This window comes from Hyla sarda, chromosome 6 (assembly GCF_029499605.1).
Source record: "Hyla sarda isolate aHylSar1 chromosome 6, aHylSar1.hap1, whole genome shotgun sequence".
NCBI classification, from domain to species: domain Eukaryota; kingdom Metazoa; phylum Chordata; class Amphibia; order Anura; family Hylidae; genus Hyla; species Hyla sarda.
Window position 1 is genome coordinate 4,883,680 of NC_079194.1, and position 23,054 is coordinate 4,906,733.

Consider the following 23,054-nt stretch of genomic DNA (forward strand, 5'->3'; position numbering starts at 1 on the left):
GCTTGTATAGACACTATAGCGGGGTCCGGCTTCTATAGACACTATAGCGGGGTCCGGCTTGTATAGACACTATAGCAGGGTCCGGCCTGTATAGACACTATAGAGGGGTCCGGCCTGTATAGACACTATAGCGGGGTCCGGCCTGTATAGACACTATAGCGGGGTCCGGCCTGTATAGACACTATAGCGGGGTCCGGCCTGTATAGACATTATAGCGGGGTCCGGCCTGTATAGACACTATAGCAGGGTCCGGCCTGTATAGACACTATAGCGGGGTCCGGCCTGTATAGACACTATAGCGGGGTCCGGCCTGTATAGACACTATAGCGGGGTCCGGCCTGTATAGACACTATAGCGGGGTCCGGCCTGTATAGACACTATAGCGGGGTCCGGCCTGTATAGACACTATAGCGGGGTCCGGCCTGTATAGACACTATAGCGGGGTCCGGCCTGTATAGACACTATAGCGGGGTCCGGCCTGTATAGACACTATAGCGGGGTCCGGCCTGTATAGACACTATAGCAGGGTCCGGCCTGTATAGACACTATAGCAGGGTCCGGCCTGTATAGACACTATAGCAGGGTCCGGCCTGTATAGACACTATAGCAGGGTCCGGCCTGTATAGACACTATAGCAGGGTCCGGCCTGTATAGACATTATAGCGGGGTCCGGCCTGTATAGACACTATAGCGGGGTCCGGCCTGTATAGACACTATAGCGGGGTCCGGCCTGTATAGACACTATAGCGGGGTCCGGCCTGTATAGACACTATAGCAGGGTCCGGCCTGTATAGACACTATAGCAGGGTCCGGCCTGTATAGACACTATAGCAGGGTCCGGCCTGTATAGACACTATAGCAGGGTCCGGCCTGTATAGACACTATAGCAGGGTCCGGCTTGTATAGACACTATAGCGGGGTCCGGCTTGTATAGACACTATAGCTGGGTCTGGCTTATATAGACATTATAGTGGGGTCCGGCCTGTATAGACACTATAGCAGGGTCCGGCTTTCTGCCGCTGGTCTTTACCAGACTTATTACACATTTTGGATCTAACAAAACAGTCATCTTTTTACCTTCTATTTCCAGCTCACACAGCTTTTCTTTTGTCCTGCGAGAGGTGGGGATAGGACTCTTTACATCAGAACACATTAACATAAGTGTTTCAGCCTGCATGGGTTCCCAATATACATCCCCATTCACACAGTCCAGTAGAGACCCCCCAGTCCTCACTCCTTCCAGAACCTTTGTGTGCGGATTCTCTGGCTCACTCTCCTCATCCCACAGCTGCCAGAAATACGGAAAGTCTCTGCCCAGAATAATTTCTACTGTAAGTTCGGCACATACCTCCATCATATGGCTTACTGCCCCAAAACACGTATCAAAGTCAATTGGAATAGTCTTACCAAACTCTGGTCGGGACTTCACAAATGGAATAACGTCTGGCATAATTCTAGAAACAGTCTGGCAGCAATCCAGTTCCACAGGTAGTGGGATTCCACCCACCAGTAACTCACGGATCCTCTTTTCCGTCTTGGCGACCACAGCTTGTGGCCCACGTTGGTTGCTCCCAGCAACGGCCTTTCGAGGTTGTCCCATTTTCTTAAAAGAAAAAATAAAAAAAATCTCGACAGACCCAAACTGTGCTTGAACTCCTCTGCTGGGCTCCTCCGACTTGCAATCTTGCAGGGGGTTGCTCCTAGCAACAGCTCCTCTCCAACTCACTCGTTGGTTGCCCTTGGCAACAGGTTGCCCTTAGCAACGGCGTGCCCGCATCCTCCACCAAAATGTAAGGATTCCTCCTTGGGGATTAGCTCTGGGATCATCCTGGACACTTGCCATGGGACACGTTCCTCACAATAACACCACAGACCACAGTTCTGCATACAAGTTGGGCTCCTCGCAGCTTTATTTAGACAGGTTGCAGGTAAAACAAAACAGGAACAAAATAACGTCCTAGAGCGTCTGGTCACTGACTACACATATCAGCATGCCCTGACTACGAACTGGTGAGCTCCCCTCAGCCAGTATAACATGTGACTCCTGCAATCTGTTACTCACAGTTCACACCACTTCTTGGACCACTCACAGATTCCCGCTGTTTGCTTCCTCAACAGGGTCCGTGTGTCTCCCCCTACAGCAGCATGCTGTTTCCAAGGGAGACCCCAATTATTCTGTTTCCTTTCCTTTTAAACAACCTTCCCCTTCCTGATACCTTATTCATCAGGCCACAGGTGGAGCATTCTGCAGAGATAGCAAGGGAAATACACCCTTTCCTTGCCACACTGCCACAATATATAATGATAAACATATTTGTTATTGCTCTGTGCAGAAATGTTTGAACTATTAAAATCTAATGTTAATGATCAGAGAGTGGAAAAAACGTAATAAAAAGTACAAAATTGTTGATTTCTGGTCATATCACATCCCAATAAAAAGAATAAATAATGATCAAAAAGTCACATACACATAAAAGTGGTTCCGATGAAAACTACAGATCACAACGGAATTAGTGACCCTCATACAGCCCCGTATACGGAAACATTAGAAAGTTATAGGGGTCAGAATAGGGAAATGTTAAACACAGCACAATAATAGAAAAGATGTAACCATGGCGATCATTATAATGGCATTGACCCACAGAATGAAGAGAAAAGGTCAGTTTTACCATAAAGTGCCCTATGCAAAAAGAACCCACACAAAATTTGCTAAATTGAGTTGTTTTTTTTCAATCCCCCCCCCCCCCCCCCCCCATATAGTCATTTTTTCACTGCATCATTACAAGGAACAATTGGTGCCCAAATTGCAAGCCCTTTTATATGGTTGTAAAAATAGAAGAGTTATGGTTCAACTCAGGGACAAAATGCATAAAAAATCCTTCTCTTTACTCCTAAATACTGTATATATATCCCAGGAGTTGATGGTATTTGCAAAAAATTGCCTTTATAGTTCCCAGCCAAGTGTCAAGGAGGCGGAGCCAAACTGTTCTAGTGCCACCGCTTCCTCCTGTGCCCGCACTTGGGCAAACCCTGTACATGAGTCAAGCTGGAATATGCCAGGCTGCGGCACTTGAGCAGCTTGGCCCCGTCTCCTTGACACGTGACTGGGAATAAAGGGGTACTCCGCTGCTTAGCATTTGGATCAAACTGTTCCGAACGTTGGAGCCGCCACCGGGAGCTCGTGATGTCATAGCCCCGCCCCCTCATGATTTGACACCATAGACATAGGCATAGACTTGCGTTGAGGGGGCGGGGTGTGATGTCATGAGGGGTCGGGCTATGCCGTCATGAGCTCCTGGTGCCGGCTCCAGCGTTTGGAACAGTTTGTTCCAAACGCTGAGCAGCAGAGTACCCCTTTAAGGAGATTTCATAAGTTTGGCGACCACCAACAGGTCTTGGAAAGGTGCAGTTTGCTTTTATACCCTGACAGCTCTCCAACCGTGTCTGCAGCTCTTAGTAGTGTATACATTACTTTTATCTCCTTAAAGGAGTAGTCCGGGTTTGTAAAGTTTTTCTCCTATCTAAATGCCAGTGGCTAAGTGTCTGATAGCAAGAGGTCCGACCCCCCGCGATTTCCTGGCTCTCTACATGAAACGTAACTGCACCTTTCCTGGACCTGTTGTTGGTTGGCGCTAAACTTATAAAATGTATAATATTTTGTATAATATTTTGATGAGATGATATCTGTCTCTATGTATTTTTGTAATTGCAATAAATTTATTTAAGAGAGAAAATAAATATATATATAAAATCTCCTTATGACTTCTCAGCCAAGTGTCAAGGAGATGGTGCCAAGCTGCTCCAGTGCCACAGCCTGGCCCGCCTCCTGACATATTCTAGCTCAAATACTCATGTACAGGATTTGCCTGAGAATCAATAAGGGGCTGGGAGGAGGAGTGCCAGGTGGCTGTGGCACTTGAGCACAACTCGGCTCCGCCTCCTTGACTCTTGGCTGATTAATTTAAAGGCGTATTTCAGGAAAAAACTTTTTTTTCCTTTATGTATATCAACTGGCTCCAGAAAGTTAAACAGATTTGTAAATTACTTCTATTAAAAAATCTTAATACTTCCAATAATTATCAGCTGCTGAAGTTGAGTTGTTCTTTTCTGTCTGGTAACAGTGGTAGAAGTAACTGCACAGAGTAGAAGAGGTTTGCTATGGGGATTTGCTTCTACTCTGCACAGTTCCCGAGACACGTGTCATCAGAGAGCACTTAGACAAAAAAGAACTCAACTTCAGCAGCTCATAAGTACTGAAAGGATTAAGTAATTTACAAATCTGTTTAACTTTCTGGAGACAATTGATATATATAAGTTTTTCCCTGGATAACCCCTTTAAAGGCGTTTTTGTTGTTAAAAAGTCTTTAAAGAACTTTTTTTTTCTGTTTTCTGGGGTCATAGGGTACACAATGTAATCTCTAGATCAGTGTCTGCCCAAGAAGGCGCCTCCAGCTGTTGATAACCCACAACTCCCAGCATGCTAAACAGCAGACAGTTGGTCTGGGCAGTGGATGGGAGACCAACAGCAATACTCAGAGCAGTGTTTTCCAACCAGTGTGTCTCCAGTTGTTGCAAAACTACAACTCCCTGCATGCCCGGACAGCCAACGGCTGTCCGTGCATGCTGGGGGTTGAAGTTTTGCAACAGCTGGAGGCACCCTGCTTGGGCAACACTGCTTCAGATTATTGTCTCCTCCCCTTCACCCCAAATAATTAAACAGTTAACGAAATATCTGCTTCTAATAACGAAAACCCGATATTTTTACTGTTTCCCGCCGCCGGTTACTTTAGGGTTATGGTGCGTTCATCTGAATATGTGAAACGCGTTCCCGAATTGAGAAGCGAATGTAAACTAATTAGGGCTTTCTTGTTGACGGGTAATTGGTTATGTCTCTGAAGGAACTTTATTTTTTTTTTAACAAATACTCTATAATTTTGCTTGTCTTTTTTGGCAGGAAATCGTTCCCTTCGCAACATGCCACCCTGGCGGCGTTCGCAGCTGTTTACATTTCCGTAAGTAGATTGTTTTTTTTCTCCTTATTTAAACCCAAAATGCGTTTTTATTGCGTTTTACGCCATCTCGCTCATCATCACATTTATTATTGGTTTTAGGTTTTTGATATACTTTATTTACAGGTCACTGATCAGCAATACAGTTAGTTGCAGGTCATGTGACAAAAACTAGTCAGATTGTTATTAGACTTGGTTAAAATGGGGCCTGTACTACTGTGTTTCCCAACCTTTTCCACCGGGAGGCGCTACCAACACATAATTTTCTACAAAAGACGAAAAATAAAAATAAAGAATCTATGCACAATACCTCATAGATAACAATGTATTTACATACAGTGACCCACAGGTGACGTCTTCTCTGATCGGAGTCATTCACTTTCTTATTTCTTCTCCATCTGGCCCAGACCGCCAGGATAATTTCTTTCAGCCACAACTCATCTCTGCAGAACCTGCTAGACAAATATCTTGTGCCCTGCACTTTTCCAGCACGCTCCTTTCCCTTCCCCACCTATAGGGTACCAAACAGTAAAAATTTTCGGTAGGTATGTGGGTTGGTGGGGAGCGGCAGGTAAGTTGGGGAGGAGTAGGTAAGTCCCCCACATTAGGTATATAGTCTTCTTCAGTCTGTAGTTTTCTTCAATAGGTAGGTGCCCACAGTATATAGTTACCCTTAGTAAGCTGGCACCCCCAATAGTTACTTTCCCCCATTATGCTGGTGTGGTGAGGGTGTGATGGAGGGCAGATGTTGTTACCCTAGGGGCACATGGCATTAACTACTTGTATTCGTGATGCCAGGGCGTGGTTTAACCTCTTCATCACCCGAAGGTATACCGCTGGATCCTGAGTCCGACACCAAGTTACGGAACAACGGCAGCTTTACTGAGCTAGACTGCTGTAATAGTCTTGACAGCTCAGTTAGACCCAAGGAGGTGACCAGTGACTTCAGAGACTCTAGGGCTCGCTGGGACTTGTAGTGGATTTGGACAATTGCTGCAGGCCCACGCTGACTTTATACAGACTGATCTTGACTGCCTTGACTAGGACTGTGACTAGGACTGACTAGACTGACTTCACCCCGTATGTAGCTTACCAGGTTTTGACTTTCACCTGTGGGGCACCGGATTAGTAGAAGCGGGGCTGCGTGGTCGGCCTTGGGTCTCCCTCCAGGTCTTGACTTTACTGTAGCTCGGATAAGACTCTAGACCAGTGGTCTTCAACCTGCGGACCTCCAGATGTTGTAAAACTACATCTCCCGGCATGCTGGGAGTTGTAGTTTTGCAACATCTGGAGGTCCGCAGGTTGAAGACCACTGCTCTAGACTGATCAACTAGCTCCTCCCAGGGTTTATATGGGGGAGACTTTGCAAGGGGTCCTATAGGTCACCCACAAGTCATCTGATCACTGGTACCTTCCTTGGTTACAACACTTAGTAACAACATTTAAAGGTACATAACAATATATACACATTACATTAGATAACATAGGCACTTAGTACTGTTCATAGAATATAGAAAAAAGGGAGGTCCAGGGGTCACTGAAATAGAGCCCATCTGACAGGACAGGAAATGGTACAGGGGTGCAACTCCTGCACTGGGCCACCCCACTGGCGTCCCCTGTAGGTAGTTTTCCCAGTATGTGATTTCCTTCAGTAGGTGATCTGCCTCTTTGTAAGTAGTTTATCCCTTGTAGGTAGGACCCCACTTTAGGTATTTTACCCCATATCATGTAAGACCCCCCCCCCCCCCCCAGGTAGTTTATCCCTTGTAGGTAGGACCCCACTGTAGCTAGCTTGCGCCCTCAATGTAGAACCACCCGAAGGTAGTTTTTCGCCTGTAGTTTGGACCCCGCTATCAGTAGATGCCCCCAGCATGTAGTTTTCCTTAGTAAGCGGGCACCCCCAGGAGTTAGTTAGTTTCCTCCAGGATTCTGGTGTCCCCTGAATGAAGTTTCCTCAGTAGGTGGTTTGCCCCCCTTGTAAGTAGTTTGTCAACTATATTAAGATCACGCCCCCTGCCAAAGACATGAATGGAGGAGGTGTGGCAAGACATAATGATGGGCGTGGCTGTGACGGCACTACTGTGGTCGCCTGCTCCAAGCTTCTGAACAGGATGTTCAGAATGCAGAGGCAAGGGAGTACCCCTTTAAGGACATTCTGGTTTGACTTAAAGGGGTACTCCATCCCTAGACATCTTATCTTCTATTCAAAGGATAGGGGATAAGATGACTGATCGCGGGGGTTCCGAACGCTTGGACTTCCTTGCGATCTCCGGCCCGACACCCCGGCGTTCTGAACATTTATTTTCAGAACGCCCGCTGTGGTAGGCTTCGGCCGTCCGTGGCCATTATGTCCCCTCAATTTATGTCCATGGGAGATATACAGTATGGAAGGAGCCTGACGGCTGTGGAATCGGGCACAGATGGGAGTTCGCTCTGTGCGACAGATTACTGGGGAGCCAGACTGGTAATAGTGGGGGGTCCCAGCGGCCGAACCCCCCGTGATCAGACATTTTATCCCCTATCCTTTGGATTGGGGATAAGATGTCTAGGGGCAGAGTACCCCTTTAAATCCCTAATCATGTTTTTTAGGCTCTTTATCTGTAAACACTGACTGACAGGGAAGCTATCTTTAGTAGGTGGTTTTCTTCCTTCTGGAGGAGATCTTGCACAGCTTTTACCAGGTAACATTGCCTGTAGGACTCCATTCATCAGCCTGATCCGCTCAAATGCTACATTAAAAGCTTCTCGCTCATCAGTGTTGAGCGCGAATATTAAAAATGCCAATTTTTAGCACGAATATCGGCTAATATTATGCAAATGTTGGTGAATATTTATGCAAATGTCTGCAAATATTTATTGGAACACTGATCCCTCCCTTCTTTTAGGTGGAAGATATAATTGCACATGGGCATTATGCGAATTTCATTCCGAATTTTCGCATGAAAAAAAAATAAGAGAACGGACATAGCAAATAGGCGAACTTCGCAAACATAGGACGAATATTCGTCCATATATTCGCGAAATATTGCAAATTTGAATATGGCCCCTGACGCTCATCACTATCGCTCATCCAGCACCCAGCTCTAGATTGATATGGGGCATGAACCCTAAAATGGGGGCTCTTCCTATTGGAGGAGATTCTGGTTTGGCTAAAATCCCTAGTCATTTTGGGGTACTCCAGTAGAAAACTTTTTTTTTTTTTTTAAATCAACTGGTGCCAGAAAGTTAAACAGGTTTGTAAATTACTTCTATTAAAAAATCTTAATCCTTCCAGTACTTATTACCTGCTGAATACTACAGAAGAAATTATTTTCTTTTTGGAACACAGAGCTCTCTGCTGACATGACCACAGTGCTCTCTGCTGACATCACGAACTGTCCAGAGTAGGAGAAAATCCCCATAGAAAACATATGCTGCTCTGGACAGTTTCTAAAATGGACAGCAGATGTCAGCAGAGAGCACTGTGTGTGAGCAGAGAGCTGTGTGTTCCAAAAAGAAAACCATTTCCTCTGTAGTATTCAGCAGCTAATAAGTACTGGAAGGATGAAGATTTTCTACTAGAAGTAATTTAAAAATCTGTTTAACTTTCTGGCACCAGTTAAACAAAAAGTTCAGATTTGTTTGAAACTAAAAAATGTTGTGACTTACTTTGGGATTCCCACTTAATGGTCACCAGAGCCCACAAAGGTAAAAACCCTGCTCCGGGCTGATCACAGACTAGAGCAGGGAGTCAGTGAGTATTTTCACACTGTATCTAAAGGAACAGAGACTCCTGTCATTTTGACAGGAGTCCCTGCTTCTCTACGGTAGGCAGCCGTATATACAGTACCTATAGCTTATTATTGTTCTTACAAGTAGGTAACTGGCAATGCTATGTATGGCCACTTAGCCCCTTACTCTGAGCCTTGTCCAGCAATAGTGATGAGCAGCAGGGGACATATGCGAATTATAAATATTTCACGAATATATTGACAATTATTCACCCTATGTTCGCAAAATTCGCATATTCGTTATGTTCGTAAATTTTTTATTCCATGCAAAAATTTGGATGGAAAATTTGCATAAAAATTTGCATGTGAAAAAAACCCCAAAAAATATATATTTATCATTACAAATATATAGCGCTATATTTTAAATATTCGCAAAATTTCAAATTGCCGATATTCGCGATAAAAATTTGCATTACGAATATTCGTGCTCAACACTATCCAGCAAGTATTCATGGAGTAGTAGGCATACAGCGTATGCTTCCAGCTTAGTATAGAGACCCTAGACTAAGGTGCCACAGAAACTGCTTAGAGAAGCAGGGACTCCTATCATTATTACAGGAGTCCCTGCTCTTGTATAATAAGCAACAGTGCGCTATAGATTGCTGCTTACTCTTTGGCCCACGGAGGTATGTAGTAGGGCTCTGCATCTGGCCTAGGGAGTGTAAAGCCCAATCAGAATTGGTATCTGAATCTGAAACCCAATCTGAGCGAATCCTCCCGAAACAAATCTTAGCATCTTAAAGGGGTATTCCAGGAAAAAAAATTTTATTTTTTTATTTTATTTTTTTATATATATCAACTGGCTCCAGAAAGTTAAACAGATTTGTAAATTACTTCTATTAAAAAATCTTCATCCTTTCAGTACTTATGAGCTTCTGAAGTTAAGGTTGTTCTTTTCTGTCTAAATCCTCTCTGATGACACGTGTCTCGGGAACCGCCCAGTTTAGAAAAGTTTTGCTATGTGGATTTGCTTCTAAACTGGGCGGTTCCCGAGACACGTGTCATCAGAGAGCACTTAGACAGAAAAGAACAACCTTAACTTCAGAAGCTCATAAGTACTGAAAGGATTAAGATTTTTTAATAGAAATAATTTACAAATCTGTTTATCTTTCTGGAGCCAGTTGATATAGAAAAAAAAGTTTTTTTCCTGGAATACCCCTTTAACCCCTTAAGGACGCAGGACGTAAATGTACGTCCTGGTGAGGTGGTACTTAACGCACCAGGACGTACATTTACGTTCTAAGCATAACCGCGGGCATCGGAGCGATGCCCGTGTCATGCGCGGCTGATCCCGGCTGCTGATCGCAGCCAGGGACCCGCCGGCAATGGCCGACGCCCGCGATCTCGCGGGCGTCCGCCATTAACCCCTCAGGTGCCGGGATCAATACAGATCCCGGCATCTGCGGGAGTTCGCGATTTAAATGAACGATCGGATCGCCCGCAGCGCTGCTGCGGGGATCCGATCATTCAGAACGCCGGACGGAGGTCCCCTCTCCTTCCTCCGTGCGGCTCCCGGCGTCTCCTGCTCTGGTCTGTGATCGAGCAGACCAGAGCAGAAGATGACCGATAATACTGATCTGTTCTATGTCCTATACATAGAACAGATCAGTATTAGCAATCATGGTATTGCTATGAATAGTCCCCTATGGGGACTATTCAAGTGTAAAAAAAAATGTAAAAAAATGTAAAAGTTAAAGTAAAAAAAAAGTGAAAAATCCCCTCCCCCAATAAAAAAGTAAAACGTCAGTTTTTTCCTATTTTACCCCCAAAAAGCGTAAAAAACATTTTTTATAGACATATTTGGTATCGCCGCGTGCGTAAATGTCCGAACTATAAAAATAAAATGTTAATGATCCCGTACGGTGAACGGCGTGAACGAAAAAAAATAAAAAAAGTCCAAAATTCCTACTTTTTTTATAAATTTTATTAAAAAAAAAATTATAAAAAGTGTATTAAAAGTTTTTTATATGCAAATGTGGTATCAAAAAAAAGTACAGATCATGGCGCAAAAAATTAGCCCCCATACCGCCACTTATACGGAAAAATAATAAAGTTAGAGGTCATCAAAATAAAGGGATTATAAACGTACTAATTTGGTTGAAAAAGTTTGTGATTTTTTTTAAGCGCAACAATAATATAAAAGTATATAATAATGGGTATCATTTTAATCGTATTGACCCTCAGAATAAAGAACACACGTCATTTTTACCATAAATTGTACGGCGTGAAAACAAAACCTTCCAAAATTAGCAAAATTGCGTTTTTCGTTTTAATTTCCCCACAAAAATAGTGTTTTTTGGTTGCGCCATACATTTTATGATATAATGAGTGATGTCATTACAAAGGACAACTGGTCACACAAAAAACAAGCCCTCATACTGGTCCGTGGATGAAATTATAAAAGAGTTATGATTTTTAGAAGGCGAGGAGGAAAAAATGAAAACGTAAAAATTAAATTATCCCCTTAAGGACCAAGGACGTACCGGTACGTCCTTGGTCCTGCTCTTCTGATATAACGCGGGGTTACACAGTAACCCCGCATCATATCATGGCGGGCCCGGGGTCATAGTGAAGCCGGGACCCGCCTCTAATAGCGCGCAGCGCCGATCGCGGCGCCGCGCGCTATTAACCCTTTAGCCGCGCGCTCAAAGCTGAGCCGCGCGGCTAAAAGTGAAAGTGAAAGTTCCCGGCTAGCTCAGTCGGGCTGTTCGGGATAGCCGCGGCTAATCGCGGCATCCCGAACAGCTGACAGGACAGCGGGAGGGCCCCTTCCTGCCTCCTCGCTGTCCGATCGCCGAATGACTGCTCAGTGCCTGAGATCCAGGCATGAGCAGTCATCCGGCAGAATCGTTGATCACTGGTTTCTTATGAGAAACCAGTGATCAATGATGAAGATCAGTGTGTGCAGTGTTATAGGTCCCTATGGGATAACAATGATCAGCATAGAAGATCAGTGTGTGCAGTGTTATAGGTCCCTATGGGATAACAATGATCAGTATAAGAGATCAGTGTGTGCAGTGTTATAGGTCCCTATGGGACCTATAACACTGCACAAAAAAAGTGAAAAAAAAAAGTGAATAAAGATCATTTAACCCCTTCCCTATTAAAAGTTTGAATCACCCCCCTTTTCCAATAAAAAAAAAAACACAGTATAAATAAAAATTAAAATAAACATATGTGGTATCACCGCGTGCGGAAATGTCCGAATTATAAAAATATATCATTAATTAAACCGCTCGGTCAATGGCGTGCGCGCAAAAAAATTCCAAAGTCCAAAATAGTGCATTTTTGGTCACTTTTTATATCATTTAAAAATGAATAAAAAGTGATCAATAAGCCCTAATACCGCCCCATACACGGAAAAATAAAAAAGTTATAGGGGTCAGAAAATGACAATTTTAAACGTATTAATTTTCCTGCATGTAGTTGTGATTTTTTCCAGAAGTCCGACAAAATCAAACCTATATAAGTAGGGGATCATTTTAATCGTATGGACCTACAGAATACATATCAGGTGTCATTTTTACCGAAAAATGTACTACGTAGAAACGGAAGCCCCCAAAAGTTACAAAACAGCGTTTTTTTTTCAATTTTGTCGCACAATGATTTTTTTTCCCGCTTCACCATAGATTTTTGGGCAAAATGACTGACGTCATTACAAAGTAGAATTGGTGGCGCAAAAAATAAGCCATCATATGGATTTTTAGGTGTAAATTTGAAAGAGTTATGATTTTTTAAAGGCAAGGAGCAAAAAACGAAAATGCAAAAACGGAAAAACCTCCGGTCCTTAAGGGGTTAAGGCCAAAATGGGCTGAGTCCTTAAGGGGTTAAGTCATTGTCAGTACTTTAATCTGAATCCAAGTGTTGAAATAGAACAATGTTTCCCAACCAAGATGCCTCCAGCTGTTACAAAACTACAAGTCCCAGCATGCCCGGACAGCCGTTGGCTGTCCAGGCATGCTGGGAGTTGTAGTTTTGCTACAGCTGGAGGCACCCTGGTTGGGAAACACTGAAATCGAATATAACCAGACTAATTTTATTGGATTTATAGTAGCAAAGAATTGTAACCATTGAGATCGGCTTTAGAGATGAGCGAACTTACAGTAAATTCGATTTGTCACAAACTTCTCGGCTCGGCAGTTGATGACTTTTCCTGCATAAATTAGTTCAGCTTTCCGGTGCTCCCGTGGGCTGGAAAAGGTGGATACTGTCCTAGAAGACTCTTTCCTAGGACTGTATCCACCTTTTCCAGCCCACCGGAGCACCGGAAAGCTGAACTAATTTATGCAGGATAAGTTATCAACTGCCGAGCCGAGAAGTTCGTGACGAATTGAATTTACTGTAAGTTCGCTCATCTCTAATCGGCTTCTCCAATATTAGGCCGATTTAAATATCAACGTGAAAGAGAAGAAAATCTGATAATCCAGGATCTGATTCCAGGTATTAAAAGACTTTTAATTTAAAGTAATTTAGGATGAGATTTATTCCTCCGGACTCTTGTGCATTTGGCAGCATTACGGCTCTGAGGAGGATTCGTACAATTAGAGGCACAAATGGATCTAGAAAGGATTTAAAGGGGTACACCGAAGGGGGTGGGGGATGGGGATAAACATTTCAAATCAGCTGGTGCCAGAAAGTTCTACAGATTTCTAATTGCTTCCATTTAAAAAACGTAATCTTACCAGTACTTAGCTGCTGTATACTCCACAGGAAGTTGTGTAGTTCTTTTCTGTCTGACCACAGTGCTCTCTGCTGACACCTCTGTCCATGTCAGGAACTGTCCAGAGCAGGAGCAAATCCCCATAGCAAACCTCTCCTGCTCTGGACAGTTCCTGACTTGAACAGAGGTGTCAGCAGAGAGCACTGGGGTAAGCCTGGAAAGAACTACACAACTTCCTGTGGAGTATACAGCAGCTGATAAGTACTGGAAGGGTTAAGATTTTTATATAGAAGTAATATACAAATCTGAATAACTTACTGGCACCAGTAGATATGAGCCAGTTAGATGAATACACTGCTGAAAAAAATAAAGGGAACACTTAAAGGGGTACTCCCATCCAAAGGATAGGGGTTAAGATGTCTGACCGCAGGGGTCGAGCCGCTGGGGATCCCCGAAATCTTGCATTCGGCACCCACCTCTTTGTGCTGCACGCCGCGCTGCCAGCTCACAAACTGCCGGGTGCCGAACACGGGGCCGGAGTATCGTGACATCAAGACTCCGCCCCTGTGTGATCTCACACCCTGCCCCCCGCTATGCAAGTCTATGGGAGGGGGCGTGATGTCATACGGGTGCGGCGTCGTGACGTCATAATACTCCAGCCCCATGGTAGGCACCCGGCAGTTTGTGAGCTGGCAGCGCAAAGAGGTGGGTGCTGAATGCAAGATTGCGGGGGTCCCCAGCGGCTCGACCCCTGCGGTCGGACATCTTATCCCCTATCCATTGGATAGGGGATAAGATGTCTTAGGGCCGGAGTACCCCTTTAAACCACACAATGTAACTCCAAGTCACTGACACTTGTGTGAGATCCCACTGTCCACTCAGGAAGAACACTGATTGACAATCAATTTCACATGGAACAGACAACACGTGGAAATTATAGGCAATTAGCAAGACACCCCCAATAAAGGAGTGGTTCTGCAGGTGGGGACCACAGACCACTTCTCAGTTCCTATGCTTCCTGGCTGATGTTTTGGTCACTTTTGAATGCTGGCAGTGCTTTCACTCTAGTGGTAGCATAAGACGGAGTCTACAACCCACACAAGTGGCTCAGGTAGTGCAGCTCATCCAGGATGGCGCATCAATGCGAGCTGTGGCAAGAAGGTTTTCTGTGTCTCTCAGCATAGTGTCCAGAGCATGGAGGCGCTACCAGGAGACAGACCAGTACATCAGGAGACGTGGAGGAGGCCGTAGGAGGCAACAACCCAGCAGCAGGACCGCTACCTCCGCCTTTGTGCAAGGAAGAGCAGGAGGAGCACTGCCAGAGCCCTGCAAAATGACCTCCAGCAGGACACAAATGTGCATGTGTCAGAAACAGACTCCATGAGGGTGGTATGAGGGCCCGACGTCCACAGGTGGGGGTTGTGCTTACAGCCCAACACCGTGCAGGACGTTTGGCATTTGCCAGAGAACACCAAGATTGGCAAATTCACCACTGGCGCCCTGTGCTCTTCACAGATGAAAGCAGGTTCACATTGAGCACATGTGACAGAGTCTGGAGACGCTGTGTAGAATGTTCTGCTGCCTGCAACATCCTCCAGCATGACCGGTTTGGCGGTGGGTCAGTAATGGTGTGGGGTGGCATTTCTTTGGGGGGCCGCACAGCCCTCCATGTGCTCGCCAGAGGTAGCCTGACTGCCATTAGGTACCGAGATGAGATCCTCAGACCCCTTGTGAGACCATATGCTGGTGCGGTTGGGTTCCTCCTAATACAAGACAATGCTAGACCTCATGTGTCTGGAGTGTGTCAGCAGTTCCTACAAGAGGAAGGCATTGATGCTATGGACTGGCCGCCCGTTCCCCTGAATCCGATTGAGCACATCTGGGACGTCTCTCTCCATCCACCACAGACTGTCCAGGAGTTGGCGGATGCTTTAGTCCAGGTCTGGGAGGACATCCCTCAGGAGACCATCCTCCCCCTCATCAGGAGCATGCCCAGGCGTTGTAGGGAGGTCATACGGGCACGTGGAGGCCACACACACTACTGAGCCTCATTGGGACTTGTATTAAGGACATTACATAAAGTTGGATCAGCCTGTAGTGGGGTTTCTCACTGTGATTTTGAGTGTGACTCCATATCCAGACCTCCAGGGGTTGATACATTTCATTTCCATTGATAATTTTTGGTGATTTTGTTGTCAGCGCATTCAACTATGTAAAGAGGAAAGGATTTCAGTATTAGTTCATTCCGATCCAGGACGTGTTATCTTGGTGTTCCCTTTATGTTTTTGAGCAGTGTAGATAGATAGATATGAGATAGATAGATATGAGATAGATAGATATATATGAGATAGATAGATATATATGAGAGATAGATAGATAGATAGATAGATATGAGAGATAGATAGATAGATAGATAGATAGATATGAGAGATAGATAGATAGATAGATAGATAGATAGATAGATAGATAGATAGATATGAGAGATAGATAGATATGAGATAGATAGATAGATATGAGATAGATAGATAGATATGAGATAGATAGATAGATAGATATGAGATAGATAGATAGATAGATAGATAGATAGATAGATATGAGATAGATATATATGAGATAGATATATATATATATATGAGATAGATAGATATGAGATAGATAGATATGAGATAGATATATATGAGATAGATAGATATGAGATAGATAGATAGATATGAGATAGATAGATAGATAGATAGATAGATATGAGATAGATAGATAGATAGATAGATAGATATGAGATAGATAGATATGAGATAGATAGATAGATAGATAGATATGAGATAGATAGATATGAGATAGATAGATAGATATGAGATAGATAGATAGATATGAGATAGATAGATAGATATGAGATAGATATATATGAGAGATAGATAGATAGATATGAGAGAGAGATAGATAGATAGATAGATATGAGAGATAGATAGATAGATATGAGAGATAGATAGATAGATATGAGAGATAGATAGATAGATAGATAGATAGATATGAGATAGATAGATAGATATGAGATAGATAGATAGATAGATAGATAGATAGATAGATATGAGATAGATAGATAGATATGAGATAGATAGATAGATATGAGATAGATAGATAGATATGAGATAGATAGATAGATAGATATGAGATAGATAGATATGAGATAGATAGATAGATAGATAGGAGATAGATATGAGATAGATAGATAGATATGAGATAGATATGAGATAGATAGATATGAGATAGATAGATAGATAGATAGATAGATAGATAGATATGTTTATATACCATACCTCAGTGTGTATTTTCTCCACCTGTTCTGAAGCTTCTGGATATTTTCCATATAAAATTCTCTGATACCTTCAGCACAAACACTAAGGAGACATTGATTGACAGGACGACAGCTGAGAAGACGTCTTATTCCTCCTACAGACTGAAGCGCTGAGGCAGGAGAGGCAGGACGCCAAACCTGCAATTACTGCTTCATATTCTCCCCAATCCCACACATTAACCCTTAGCGTGCCAGAGCCCAGACCAAAAACTGATGGTGACGAATCTCACCGACCGTATCCGGAGTGTTCAGCACATTTATATAGGAGAGATGGCTGCAGGAGAAGGTGGTGGCGCCCCCTGTGCTCGTCCTCTCCCACTACTCTATATATACATTATATATACATTAAGACACATACACTATATATACATTATATATACATTAAGACACATACACTATATATACACATTATATATACATTAAGACACATACACTATATATACATTATATATACACATTAAGACACATACACTATATACACATTATATATACATTATATATACATTAAGACACATACACTATATATACATTAAGACATACATTAAGACATATACACTATATATACATTATATATACATTAAGACACATACACTATATATACATTATATATACATTAAGACATACACTATATATACATTATATATACATTAAGACACATACACTATATATACATTATATATACACATTAAGACACATACACTATATACACATTATATATACATTATATATACATTAAGACACATACACTATATATACATTAAGACATACATTAAGACATATACACTATATATACATTATATATACATTAAGACACATACACTATATATACATTATATATACATTAAGACATACACTATATATACATTATATATACATTAAGACACATACACTATATATACATTATATATACATTAAGACACATACACTATATATACATTATATATACATTAAGACACATACACTATATATACACATTATATATATACATTATATACATACATTAAGACACATACACTATATATATATATATATATATATATATATACAGTATATATACATTAAAACACATACACTATATATACATTAAGACACATACACTATATATACATTATATAGATACATTAAGACATATACACTATATATACATTATATAGATACATTACGACACATACACTTTATATACATTATATATACATTAAGACACATACACTATATATACATTATATATACATTAAGACACATACACTATATATACATTATATAGATACATTACGACACATACACTTTATATACATTATGTAGATACATTAAGTTTTTATGTCATTTTTTTGTAGATATTTCCACCTCTAGTGCTTTATTTATTTATGTTACATTTTTGAATATGTTTTTTAAGGTAGAATAAACATTATAGCCAGATGGTCGCTGTAGGTAAATAGTAACATAAGAATTCAGCAATAATTTGTTGTTGTTGTTTTTTTCTTTTTTAAACATTGTTTTTGACATTCTTTTTACCATGATGGCATTTCTCTAAAGCAGTGTTTCCCGACCAGGGTGCCTCCAGCTGTTGCATAACTTCAACTCACAGCATGCCAGGACAACCTTTGACATGATCTAATGCAGTGTTTCCCAACCAGTGTGCCTCCAGCTGTTTCAAAACTACAACTCCCAGCATGCCAGGGCAGCCTTTGACATGATCTAATGCAGGGTTTCCTAACCAGTGTGCCTCCAGCTGTTTCAAAACTAAAACTCCCAGCATGCCAGGGCAGCCTTTGACATGATCTAATGCATTGTTTCCCAACCAGTGTGCCTCCAGCTGTTTCCAAACGATAACTTCCAGGTCAACCTTTGACATGATCTAATGCAGGGTTTCCTATTCAGTGTGCTTCCAGCTGTTTCAAAACTACAACTCCCAACATTCCAGGACAGCCTTTGACATGATCTAATGCAGTGTTTCGTAACCAGTGTGCCTCCAGCTGTTGCAAAACTACAACTCCCAGAATGCCAGGACAACCTTTGACATGATCTAATGCAGGGTTTCCTAACCAGTGTGCCTCCAGCTGTTTCAAAACTACAACTCCCAGTATGCCAGGACAGCCTTTGACATGATCTAATGCAGGGTTTCCTAACCAGTGTGCCTCCAGCTGTTTGAAAACTACAACTCCCAGCATGCCAGGGCAGCCTTTGACAGGATCTAATGCATTGTTTCCCAACCAGTGTGCCTCCAGCTGTTGCAAACCTACAACTCCCAACATTCCAGGACAGCCTTTGACATGATCTAATGCAGTGTTTCCTAACCAGTGTGCCTCCAGCTGTTGCAAAACTACAATTCCCAGCATGCCCAGACAGCCAAAGGCTGTCTGGGCATGCCGGGAGTTGGAGTTTTGCAACAGCTGGAGGCCCACTGGTAGGGAAGCTACCACCGATTTTTCAGCCAAGCCAGCTATACCATGTTCAATTTCCAGTTAATAGGACTTATGCATGAACTAACTGGGGGGTCACACGGCCCCACCTTGCCGCCTGGCGGCCCTCCGTCCCTGCAGAATAAGGTGAAGATGGGCTTTTACACGTACACTTTAAATATTTTGAATATTTATATGACAGGCAAAATACATAATAGATTTATTATAGGACTGGTAACATTTGTAAATAGAGGAGTAAAGCTGAAATAATTCCCCCAGGGAACGATCCCACATTAACATATGTAACAATGCACATTAATATAAAGCGGCCAACAATTCACTTTTATTCTCTTAGTAAGAGATTCGCACATCCCGGGGGACATCGTATAGAGGGATAATCTTCTCATTTCCATGTAGTAAAGTACAAGCTGCTGCACTTCAGGGAGAAGAGCGACACAACGGCGAGATTCCGTATGGCGGTTGCGGTGGGACTGGACGATCACGAAGAGATCTGCTTCCTGCTTTACAAGACGATACATTTTGCAACAATTAACAAAACCTTAACCATTTTTTTCCTGACCGGGGCCCCTGGGTTACATTGTTCTTATGTCCTACAGTCCTTTCCAGCAATACAGAACATTTATTGTAATTGCATTAGTAATATTATAATAAGGCCTAATAGTTTGTGTGTCGGTGAAGTGAAAAAAACGGTGACCCGTAACCGAATGTGACCTGAGCTCCTGAGGTCAGCGCCCTCAGCCCTTCTCAATGCTGATCTCTGATTGGGGTTAGGATTAGGAATAGGGGTTAAGGGTTAGGGTTAGGGGTTAGGATTAGGGATAGAGGTTAGGATTAGATGTTAGGGGTTAAGATGAGGGGTTAGGATTAGGGGTAAGGGTTAGGATTAGGGATATGATTAAGGTTAAGGGTGAGGATTAGGGGTAAGGATTAGGGTTAAGGCTTAGGGTTAGGATAAAAGGTAAGGGTTAGGATTAGGGTTAAGGGTTAGGATTAGGGGTAAAGGTTATGATTAGTGGTTAGGATTAGGGGTTAGGATTAGGTGTTAGGATAAGGGGTAAGGGTAAGGATTTGGGTTAGGGTTAGGATTAGAGGTAAGGGTTATGGGTTAGGATTAGGGGTTAGGATTAGGTGTTAGGATAAGGGGTAAGGGTAAGGATTTGGGTTAGGGTTAGGATTAGAGGTAAGGGTTATGGGTTAGGATTAGGAGTGAGGATTAGGTGTTAAGTGTTAGGGTTATGGATTAGGGCCTCGCGACGCCACGCCCCCTCAGTGCAAGTCTATGGAAGGGGTCATGGCGTCCGCGACGCCCTCTCCCATAGACTTGCATTGAGGCGTGATGTCATGAGGGGCGTGGTTATGATATCCAAATGAACGCCAGCTATGCACAGAGATTGTCCCAGCTGAAGGACCCCGGCGATCTGACATCTTTTCCCCTATCCTTTGGATAGGTTATAAGTTGTCTAGGGGAGAAGTACCCCTTTAACTCCATAGGGGACTATTCTTAGCAATCATTTGATTGCTAATACAGTTCAGTGCAATGCATATGCATAGCACTGATCAGTGATATTGGCGATCTCAGACCAGAGCAGAAGACCCCAGGAGATGGACAGAGGCAGGTGGGGAGACCTCCGTCCAATATTTTAGATGACCAGATCCCAACGGCCGTCACGCCCCCTCCCATAGACTTGCATTGAGGGGGCAGTGCGTGACATCACAAGGGGCAGAGTCATGACGCCATGATACTCCAGCCCCGTGGTCGTGAGGCTTCAAGCACGGAGCGATCATCGCTTCGTGCAGCTGAGACAGGTGGGTGCTGCATGAGAGATTGCGGGGGTCCCCAGCGGCGGGACCACCACAATCAGCTATCTTGTCCCTTATCCTTTGGATGGGGGATAAGATGTCTTGGGGCCGGAGTACCCCTTTAAGGACGCTAAGTGTTAGTGGTCGCACTTTTATGGATCGGCAGCTGATGCATTTTTCTGGACCTTGATAGAAGACGCAGAAGTCCAGAACTCAAAACAAAGGTCCAAGTGGATTTTTTGTTGCACACACAGATTAGAATCCATAAAAAGGCCCGAAACGACTGACGTGTTTTGAACAGACGTTCTTAATCATAATCTTGTTCTGGACCTTTCCTTCTTGGACTGTGCACTTCTCGGTCGGCCTCTCCAATTTTGTTTTTTGATCTACAAGCTGCAAAAGTCTAATATTCAGTTTTCCCTTCTTTACAGATGTATTTCAATGCTACGCTGACTGATTCATCGAAGCTGCTGAAGCCATTGCTCGTATTCTCTTTCATTATATGTGGGATTATATGTGGCCTGACTCGTATCACTCAGTACAAGAATCACCCCATAGATGTTTACAGCGGCTTCCTCCTGGGTGGAGGAATAGCCATCTATTTGGTAAGTATGAACCATGGATGCCCTATAATAACAAGTGTATACATGATATAGGGGTCATGTGAGGATACTCATCTGCTCCCTGCTCCTGTGTCTGCTCAGGTCTGGACCAGCGTCTTTCTCTGCAGCCTCTAGTGACCATTTGGTGATCACTAGAGGCTGCAGAGGGAAATGCTGCCCGAGCCTGCACACAGACATGAGTGGGAAGCTGATGAGTATTTTTTGCTGTTAATTCCTGGATCTTTAGAAAATCACAAAAAAAAAAAAAAATACTTGATTCCATTAAACTAGATTTATATAAAAAAAATACAAAAAAGTTAATTGAATGAATTGATTAACTCATTACTATGTTCAACTAATCGGTCAACAAATCCAGTTCAACGATTTTACATGAACAATCCATTATTTTAGATGTATTTTTTTCTAAGATGATGTAGTTTAAATGCAGGCTCCATAGGAACCAGCAACGTCCATCTACGTTAAACACGTTGAATGTTATTCAAAGAATGAGTGTTTTTTGTTGATGTTTTTTTTTTCTTCAGTCCAGGATTCAAACATTAAAAGGGTACTCCGGTAGAAAAAAATCAGCTGGTGCATGAAAGTTGAACAGATTTGTAAATTACTTCCACACAAAGTTCTTTTCTTTTTGAATTTCTTTTCTGTCTGACCACAGTGCTCTCTGCTGACACCTCTGTCCATGTCAGGAACTGTCCAGAGTAGACACAAATCCCCATAGAAAACCTCTCCTGCTCTGGACAGTTCCTGACATGAACAGAGGTGTCAGCAGAGAGCACTGTGGTCAGACTGGAAGGAAATTCAAAAATAAAAGAACTTCCTCTGTAGCATACAGCAGCTGATAAGTACTGGAAGGATTAAGATTTTTAAATAAAAGTGATTTACAAATCTGTTTAACTTTCTGACACCCTTTGTTAGTTTGTTTCGATGCCTTATTCTTGGTAGTTCTGCTTGATGAACCTAAAGAGGTTCTGTCGTCTCTCCTGATCCAGGGACGCTTTTGCGGTGAGGTCACTTACTTATTAGTAGCCTTAGGCGGTGCCACCAGCTATCAAAAGGGGGGCAGCACTATTTAACCCCTTCTCTCAAAATGCTGAATGTTTACGGCAAGGGTCGTATGAAGAGGTATAGTGGTGTGCCATACCCAGCGGGTGTCAGCTGCTATTTGCAGCTGACACCTGCTGGTAATGATCAACATCAGAGATCACAGATGTGGGCATTTATACAGATTTTGGTTCGCATCCCTGGTGTCTAGTGTTCTGATCGGCACCCCTGCAATATAATCTCGGGGTGCCAATTGGTTGCCAGGGCAAACTGTTGCCTAACATTACATTAGATCAGTGTTTCCCAACCAGGATGCCTCCAGCTGTTGCAAAACTACAACTCCCAGCATGCCCGGACAGCTTTTGGCAGTCCGGGCATGCTG

The 23,054-nt window shown here is 43.0% G+C and overlaps 1 protein-coding gene across 1 annotated transcript in view; it reads left to right on the forward strand.

Moving 5' to 3' along the window:
• Nucleotides 1-23,054, forward strand: part of PLPPR4 (phospholipid phosphatase related 4) — a 169,793-nt gene that overhangs the window by 122,799 nt on the left and 23,940 nt on the right. Inside the window, exons 5-6 of the mRNA XM_056523110.1 lie at nucleotides 4,955-5,012; nucleotides 21,443-21,616. Of these exons, the coding sequence (XP_056379085.1) occupies nucleotides 4,955-5,012; nucleotides 21,443-21,616 (232 nt within the window). The remainder of the gene's footprint in view (nucleotides 1-4,954; nucleotides 5,013-21,442; nucleotides 21,617-23,054) is intronic.